Here is a 9,305-nt window from a genome sequence, read left to right as displayed (position 1 = left end):
TATATCGTTTCCTGTTATCATGTGGCCCTCATCAACTTGTTGATTTTTTCTTTGATAATAGCCATTCTTACTGTGGAAGTTGTACCTCACTGTGATTTTGGTTTCTCTTTCCTTGAAGATTAATGATATTAAGCCTCTTTTCACGTGTCTGTTGGCCATGTGTATATCTTCCTTGGGAGAAAACGTCTATTGAGGGTCCTTTACCCACTTTTAATATGGTTGTTTATTTATTTATTTTAATTGAGTTGACTTAGTCTGATATATAGTTTAAGTTTTCTGTTTCTGTCTATCAACATGATTTTTGGGGTACTTTTGCCTTCTCATTTCAGGTAGAAGAGAACACTTCAACTTTGCTTATATGACAGCTCTGGATGTGAAACTCCCTCAGCTTTTCTTTATCTGGTAGAACCTTTATTTCTTCTTCATATCTGAAGGATATCTTTGCTAGATGGAGGATTCTTGGCTAGCAGTTTCTATATCACAATAGTTTGAGAATGATATTCCATTCTCTCTTGGAATGTGGAGTCTGTGCTAAGAAATTTGTTGATAACCCAATGCAGGTATCTTTGCAGGGTGCTCACTTTTTCCTGGATACCTTTAATTTTGTTTCTTTTTAATAATTTTTATTTAAATGTAATTGATTTACAATGTCATATTAGTTCCAGGTATACAGCAAAATTATATATATATATATATATATATATATATATATATATATACACACACACATATATTCTTTTTTATATTCTTTTTCCAGTATAGATTATTACAAGATATTATGTTTATTTCCCTGTATTTAATACCCTAGGTCCTTGTTGATTGCCATATATATATATATATATATATATATATATCAGTATATATAAAAAAAATTCTTTCACTAAAAACAGCATTCTTTCACTGACTTTTAAAATTTTTTTCTTTATTTATTTGCTGCATTTCTGACTGCACCGAGTCTTCCTTGCTTTGCGGGGGCTTTCTCTGGTTATGGAGGTGGGGGGCGCTACTCTTCACCATGGTGACCTCTCTTGCTGCAGAGCACAGGCTCTACAGTACAGGCTCAGTAGTTGTGGAGCCCCGGCTTAGTGACTTTGTGGCGTGTGGAATCTTTCCAGACCAGACATCACCCCCAGTGCCTGTTTCCACCTTAGCAGGCAGATTCTTGCTTACTGCACCACCAGGGAAGTCTTTTCGTTCATTGACTTTTGACAGTTTTAATACGTGTGTGTTGGAGAAGGTCTTTTGTATTGAAACATTTATGTGTCCTATTATACCTCTGTGGATGTGTGCATTCGGTTCCTTCCCTAGACCTGGAAAATTCTCAGCTATTATTTCTCTACATAATCTCTCTGATCCTTTCTCCCTCTCTTCTGCTTTTGAGACACCCAGTATCCTTCTTACCTGTTCTAGTAGAGTCAGAAGTCTCTCAGAGAACATCTTCATTAAAAAAAAGAAAAATCTTAGTTCTGTCCTCACATCTACCTGAATCATTCTACCTTTGTACTCACTATCTCTCTACTCCATATGGTCTCCACTTCAAGTGCTTTGTAATTCATCCTTCATCTCAATTACTGAGTTCTTCAGCACCAGAATTTCTGTTTACTTATGTTTGAGAGCTTTCATTATTTTAGAAACTGTTCCTTATGTTCATTATTTTTATTCCTCAGCTAACTGATGTGTCTTTGTGAGTTTTCTTGTAGCTTGTTGAGCTTCTTCATGACACTATTTTGAATTCTCCACTTGGTTGATCACAATCTTACATGACGTTAAATTAGTTCATGGAAAACTCTCATTTTCTCTTTGTGATTCCATGTTACTATGGTTTTCATGGTGCTCAGTGGGTTGCTCCTCTGTCCATGCATTTGAACGAGCAGTTTTCTTACGTAGGTAAAGCCTTGTATACTTTGATTCTAACAATTCAACAGATAGCTAAAAAATGTCCTACGTTTTTCTTTTCTTTTTTTTGGTGGGGGGGTGGTGTTCAGTTCAGTTCAGTCACTCAGTCGTATCTGACTCTTTGCGACCCCATGAATCGCAGCAGACCAGGCCTCCCTGTCCATCACCAACTCCTGGAGTTCACCCAGACTGACGTCCATCGAGTCAATAATGCCATCCAGCCATCTCATCCTCTGTCGTCCCCTTCTCCTCCTGCCCCCAATCCCTCCCAGCATCAGAGTCTTTTCCAATAGTTCATTTATTTATTTTTCATTTCATATATGATATTATACATGTTTCAACGCCATTCTCCCAAATCACCCCACCCTCTCCCTCTCCCACAGAGTCCAAAAGACTGTTCTACACATCTGTGTCTCTTTTGCTGTCTTGCATACAGGGTTATCTTTACCATCTTTCTAAATTCCATATATATGCATTAATTAAGTGACTTTGTGGCACAAGGTTTAGGTTTGTTTCACATGAGCTGCTCCTGGCTATATTTGAGGAACTACATTTTTTGCATTTCATGGCCTCTTCCAAAGGCATTATCATTGTCCTTGCCATCAATGATTGTGCCTCCAGCATCACTGGTGACCTGGTGTTGTCAGGGTCCCTGATGTGGCTGGCATCTTTGCTGGGGGCTCCCAGAGTGGTAGGTGCTCTTGCCACATGCAGGGTGACCTTGTTTGAGCCCCTGCCCACCCCCACTGATGCTTGGTTCCCTGGGCCTGCCTTTGCCACTGCATCCAGGAGGCCAGGGCTATGTATACCACCTCCAGTGGGACGCCCAGGTGCTCTGGGGCTGCGGGCTCAGCAGTCTCAGCCATGGGCTGGGATCAGCATCACTGCCTCTGCTGTTCCCCTGACTCCATCTCCTCCATGTGAAAAATCTGCTCACCTTCAGACATACAACTGTGTGTATCTCTGGTGTCCCGATGTGTTTGGTAGGAAAAAAAAAAAAAAAAAACTTTATATATGAATGATGTTATCTACAAGTTGTAGATCGAGGGGAGAAACAAAGGGAGTGTCTTCTGCCACCATAATACTGATGTCACCGGTAATAAACTTTTCCCCACAATCTATACGGTTAAAAGTCGGGCTTTCCAGGGGGCTCAGTGGTTAAGAATCCACCTGCCAATGCAAGAGATGAAGGAGATGTAGGTTTGATCCCAGGATCAAGAAAATTCCCTGAAGGGGAAATGGCAACCCACTCCAGTATTCTTGCCTGGAGAATCCCATGGACAGAGGAGCCTGGTGAGCTAAAGTCCCTGGGGTCACAAAGACCAGACACTGCTGAGGACACATGCATAAGCATAAGATTAAAATACACAAATAAATGGAGAAGACTATCACATATTAGAGAAGAAAGAATTGCTACATGGCTCCATACAACCTCATGGATGAGCTTTAGAGTTCCAACACATAGAATTACTGAGAAACATAGACTCATGAGAAATCCAGCAGAGATCAGAACAACTCCTTAATATCAAATCTCATTTGATAATAAAGACATTATATTAGAGCAGTTACTGTTAGGATGAATGGTTATGCAGCAACATGTAACTGAATAAAATTTTAAAAAGGTATAGAACTGAGATCAATTTCAGTAATTTCATTCTGTGCATTTATTCTAATATTTAAAGATAGCATTCACTACTGTTTTTAAATTGTATTACAGATAATTATATTAAAAACTTATTCCATTGCAGTTTCTTCCTAGGTAAGCAGGATATTGGCAAGCATGTTTTCACAAATTGTGAACTGAACCACATGACTGGATAGGCAGCCAAGCTCTCTAGTGCATCATCTTTGATCATGAGATATATACACACACTATACATATAGAAATATTTGACCCTTGAATAATGTAGCGTTTGGAGCAATGGCACCTTGTGCAATTGAAAATTTGCCTGTAACATTGCAATCAATCTTCCTTATACATAGCTCCACACCCTCTGATTCAGTCAACCCTCTTATAAAATTATATAAATTGCCTTGGATTTCACTTGTACACTTTTTTACATTAGTAATATATCTCATAACATTTGTTTCCAAAGCAACGCAAAAATTACTCAGGATGACATCTGTCATTTAAGAAAGTATTATTCCTCGTGTCACCCATAAAAAATAGAAATGCCCAAATATTTCATATTCAAAGTTTGGAAAATTTTGAAGTAGAAAAAAGCACAACTTAAAAAAAATACCTAAATGATAGAATGAAAAGAAAGTTTAATGATGTGAGTAACTGAGATTGTATAGAAAAGTTGAATTTTTATAAAAATGGACATCCAAGGAAATAAGTAGAAGTAGCAAATTTTATTCCACACTGAGGAAAGTGTCACAATTACTGTTTCTCAGGCTCTGAGCAATGCAGTCAAGGGCACTTCATCTGCCCCAGGACAATTGGCCTTTTTATACCTACTATTTCACAGACTCTCTTCAGAGCCCTCTTTATGTCTTTGTTCCTCAGACTGTAGATGAATGGGTTCAGCATGGGTGTGACCACAGTGTACATCACGGAGGCTATTGCACTTGAGTGTGAGCTGTGTGTAGCAGCAGAGCTAAGGTACACTCCTAGGCTCATACAATAAAATAAAAAGACAACTGCGAGATGAGATGCACAAGTGGAAAATGCTTTAAACTTTCCCTGAGTTGATGAGATTCTTCGTATGGAAGAGACTATCTTAGAGTAAGAGTAAAGGATACCAGCAAACGGCCCACCAGCTAGTAGCACTGATGCCAAATACATCACCATGTTATTAAGAAAGGTGTCAGAACAGGCAAGTTGGACCATCTGATTGAGTTCACAAAAAAATTGGGGAATTTCCACCTTTGTACAGAAAGTCAGCTGCAAAGCCACTAAACTTTGTAACAAGGAATGCATAGCACTCACCATCCAGGACACCAATACCAGCAGTCCACAGAGCCGAGGGTTCATGACGACTGTGTAGTGCAGGGGGTGGCATATGGCCACAAAGAGGTCGTAGGCCATCACTATCAGGAGGAAGTCATCTAATCCTGCAAGGAATATGCAAAAATACACCTGGACGATGCAGCCTTCATAGGTTATGACTTTGCTCTGGTTCTCGATATTCTTCAGCATCTTTGGGATGGTTGTAGAGGTGAAGCAGATGTCTACAAAGGACAAGTTGGAGAGGAAGAAGTACATGGGAGTGTGAAGGTGGAAGTCAGAGATGATGACCAGGATAATGAGCAGATTTCCAAACACAGTGATCAGGTACATGCAGAGGAAAAGTCCAAAGATGAGGGGCTGCAATTCTGGATCCTCTGAGAATCCCAGAAGAAAAAGTTCCGAAGATTGTGTATTGTTACCTGGTTCCATGTGGTGGAGGTGACTACCAGGAAAAATGAAAATAACATGAGTAATGTTCACACAAATTAGCATAACTCACATAATGCAATTTCTATTTTGCTCTCAATAAATTAATTTTAATATCTTGTGTTTAGAAAAGTTCTATTTCATCTCTACCTGGGCATTTTTGACCCATTCTCAGCATATTCCCAAAGAAATCATGCATTCTACTGTTGTCATGAGAAATGTAACTTCCCTAGTGGTTCAGATGGTAAAGCATCTGCCTACAGTGCAGGAGACCTGGGTTCAATCCCTGGCTCAGGGAGATTTCCTGGAGGAGGGAATGGCAACCCACTCCAGTATTCTTGCCGCCCCTGCACACATACCCCGCCCCGTCAGTAAATTAAAAAAGTGGTGGCTGTGCAGGCCCAGGAGGGCAGAGAGGAGCTACTCTACATTCAAGGTCAGGGGGGTGGTGGTGAGGAGGTACCCCTCGTCCAAGCTAAGGAGCAGCAGCTGCACTTTGCTGGAGCAGCTGTGAAGAGATACCCCAAGTCCAAGGTAAGAGAAACCCAAGTAAGATGGTAGGTGTTGTGAGGGGGCATCAGAGGGCAGACACACTGAAACCATAATCACAGAAAACTAGTCAATCTAATCACATGGACCACAGCCTTGTCTAACTCAATGAAAGTAAACGATGCCATGTGGGGCCACCCAAGACGGACAAGTCATGGTGGAGCGGTCTGACAGAATGTGGTCCACTGGAGAAGGGAATGGCAAACCCCATGAACAGTATGAAAAGGCAAAATGATAGGATACTGAAAGAGGAACTCCCTAGGTTGGTAGGTGCCCAATATGCTACTGGAGATCAGTGGAGAAATAACTCCAGAAAGAATGAAGGGATGGAGCCAAGCAAAAACAATACCCAGTTGTGGACGAGACTGGTGATAGAAGCAACATCTGATTCTGTAAAGAACAATATTGAATAGTAACCTGGAATGTTAGGTCCATGAATCAAGGCAAATTGGAAGTGGTCAAACAGGCAATAGCAAGAGTGAACATTGACACTCTAGGAATCAGCAAACTAAAATGGACCAGAATGGGTGAATTTAACTACGATGACCGTTATACCCACTACTGCAGGTAAGAATTCCTTAGAAGAAATGGAGTAGCCATCACGGTCAACAAAAGAGTCCGAAATGCAGTACTTTGATGCAATCTAAAAAATGACAGAATGATCTCTGTTCGTTTCCAAGGCAAACCACTAAATATCACAGTAATCCAAGTCTATGCCCCAACCAGTAACACTGAAGAAGCTGAAGTTGAACGGTTCTATGAAGACCTACAATAACTTTTAGAATGAACACCCAAAAAAGATGTCCTTTTCAATATAGGGGACTGGAAGGAAAAGTAGGAAGACAAGAAACACCTGGAGTAACATGCAAATTTGACCTTGGAATATGGAATGAAGCAGGGCAAAGGCTAATCGAGTTGTGCCAACAGAATGCACTGGTCATAGCAAACATCTTCTTCCAACAACACAAGAGAAGACTCTAAGCAAGGATATCACCAGATGGTCAACACCGAAATCAGACTGATTATATTCTTTGTAGCCAAAGATGGAGAAGCTCTATACAGTCAGCAAAAACAAGACTGGGAGCTGACTGTGGCTCAGATCATGAACTCCTTATTGCCAAAATCAGACTTAAATTGAAGAAAGTAGGGAAAACCACTAGACCATTCAGGTGTGACCTAGATCAAATCCCTTTTGATTATACAGTGGAAGTGAGAAATAGATACAAGGGACTAGATCTGATATAGTGCCTGGTGAAATATGGATGGAGGTTCATGACATTGTACAGGAAACAGAGATCAAGACCATCCCCATGGAAAAGAAATGAAAAAAGCAAAATGGCTGTCTGAGTAAGCCTTACAATTAGCTGTGAAAAGAAGAGAAGCAAAAGGCAAAGGAGAAAAGGAAAGATATAAGCGTCTGAATGCAGAATTCCAAAGACTAGCAAGGAGAAATAAGAAAGCCTTCCTCAGCGATCAACACAAAGAAATAGAGGAAAACAACAGAATGGGAAAGACTAGAGATCTCTTCAAGAAAATTAGAGATACCAAGGGAACATTTCATGCAAAGATGGGCTCAAAAAAAGGACAAAAATGGTATGGACCTAACAGAAACAGAAGATATTAAGAAGAGGTGAAAATAATACACAGAAGAACTGTACAAAAAAGATCTTTATGACCAAGATAATCACGATGGTGTGATCACTCACTTAGAGCCAGACGTCCTGGAATGTGAAGTCAAGTGGGCCTTAGAAAGCATCACTATGAACAAAGCTAGTGGAGGTGATGGAATTCCAGTGGAGCTATTTCAAATCCTGAAAGATGATGCTGTGAAAGTGCTGCACTCAATATGCCAGCAAATTTGGAAAACTCAGCAGTGGCCTCAGGACTTAAAAAGGTCCGTTTTCATTCCAATCCCAAAGAAAGGCAATGCCAAAGAATGCTCAAACTACTGCACAATTGCACTAATCTCACACGCTAGTAAAGTAATGCTCAAAATTCTCTGAGCCAGGCTTCAGCAGTACGTGAACCAAGAACTTCCAGATGTCCAAGCTGGTTTTAGAAAAGGCAGAGGAACCAGAGATCAAATTGCCAACATCTGCTCAGTTCAGTTCAGTTCAGTCGCTGAGTCATGTCCAACTCTTTGAGACCCCATGAACTGCAGCATGCCAGCCCTCCTGCCCATCACCAACTCCTGGAGTTCACTCAAACTCTTGTACATCAAGTTGGTGATGCTATCCAGCCATCACAATCTGCTGGATCATAGAAAAAGCAAAAGAGTTCCAGAAAAATATTTATTTTTGCTTTATTGACTATGCCAAAGCCTTTGACTGTGTGGATCACAATAAATTGTGGAAAATTCTGAAAGAGATAGGAATACCAGACCACCTGACCTGCCTCTTGAGAAACCTGTATGCAGGTCAGGAAGCAAAAATTAGAACTGGACATGGAACAACAGACTGGTTCCAAATAGGAAAAGGAGTACATCAAGACCGTATATCGTCACCCTGCTTATTTAAGTTATATGCAGAGTAAATCATGAGAAACGCTGGGCTGGAAGAAGCACAAGCTGGAATCAAGATTGCTGGGAGAAATATCAATAACCTCAGATATGCAGATGACACCACCCTTATGGCAGAAAGTGAAGAGGAACTCAAAAGCCTCTTGATGAAAGTGAAAGAGGAGAGTGAAAAAGTTGGCTTAAAGCTCAACATTCAGAAAACGAAGATCATGGCATCTGGTCCCATCACTTCATGGGAAATAGATGGGGAAACATTGGAAACAGTGTCAGACTTTAATTTTTGGGGCTCCAAAATCACTGCAGATGGTGACTGCAGCCATGAAATTAAAAGATGCTTACTCCTTGGAAGGAAAGTTATGACCAACCTAGATAGCATATTGAAAAGCAGAGACATTACTTTGCCAACAAAGGTCCATGTAGTCAAGGCTATGGTTTTTCCAGTGTTCATATATGGTTGTGAGAGTTGAACTATGAAGAAAGCTGAGTGTTGAAGAATTGATGCTTTTAAACTGTGGCGTTGGAGAAGACTCTTTAAAGTCCCTGAACTGCAAGGAGATCCAACCAGTCCATTCTAAAGGAGATCAGTCCTGGGTGTTCTTTGTTAGGAATGCTACTAAGGCTAAAACTCCAGTACTTTGGCCACCTCTTGTGAAGAGTGGACTCATTGGAAAAGACTCTGATGTTGGGAGGGATTGGGGGCAGGAGGAGAAGGGGATGACAGAGGATGAGATGACTGGATTGCATCACCGACTCGATGGACATGAGTTTGAGTGAACTCCGGGATTTGGTAATGGACAGGGAGGCCTGCCATGATGCAATTCATGGGGTCGCAAAGAGTCGGACACGACTGAGTGACTGAACTGAATGATAAATATTTTCATACATTTGAAGAATATATATTGTGTGTCAACCATGTTCAAAACACATATTGTTTAGTCGTTAATCTGGATCTGGCACTTTTTA

General features: G+C 40.7%; 1 protein-coding gene across 1 annotated transcript; it reads right to left on the bottom strand.

Moving 5' to 3' along the window:
• Positions 1-4,212: 4,212 nt before the first annotated feature.
• On the bottom strand, positions 4,213-5,308 carry OR7A126 (olfactory receptor family 7 subfamily A member 126). Its single transcript, XM_015471935.2, has one exon. The coding sequence runs from the start codon at positions 5,276-5,278 to the stop codon at positions 4,310-4,312; it is 969 nt and encodes a 322-aa protein (XP_015327421.1). The 5' UTR covers positions 5,279-5,308; the 3' UTR covers positions 4,213-4,309.
• Between the last annotated feature and the right edge of the window lie 3,997 nt (positions 5,309-9,305).

The sequence above is a fragment of the Bos taurus genome, chromosome 7 (assembly GCF_002263795.3).
Source record: "Bos taurus isolate L1 Dominette 01449 registration number 42190680 breed Hereford chromosome 7, ARS-UCD2.0, whole genome shotgun sequence".
Classification (NCBI taxonomy): domain Eukaryota; kingdom Metazoa; phylum Chordata; class Mammalia; order Artiodactyla; family Bovidae; genus Bos; species Bos taurus.
This window is presented reverse-complemented; position numbering and strand designations above follow the sequence as displayed.

What these genes read in the sequence shown, in the direction of transcription:
- OR7A126 (XM_015471935.2), bottom strand. Translation starts at nt 5,278, where the DNA reads ATGGAACCAGGTAACAATACACAATCTTCGGAACTTTTTCTTCTGGGA.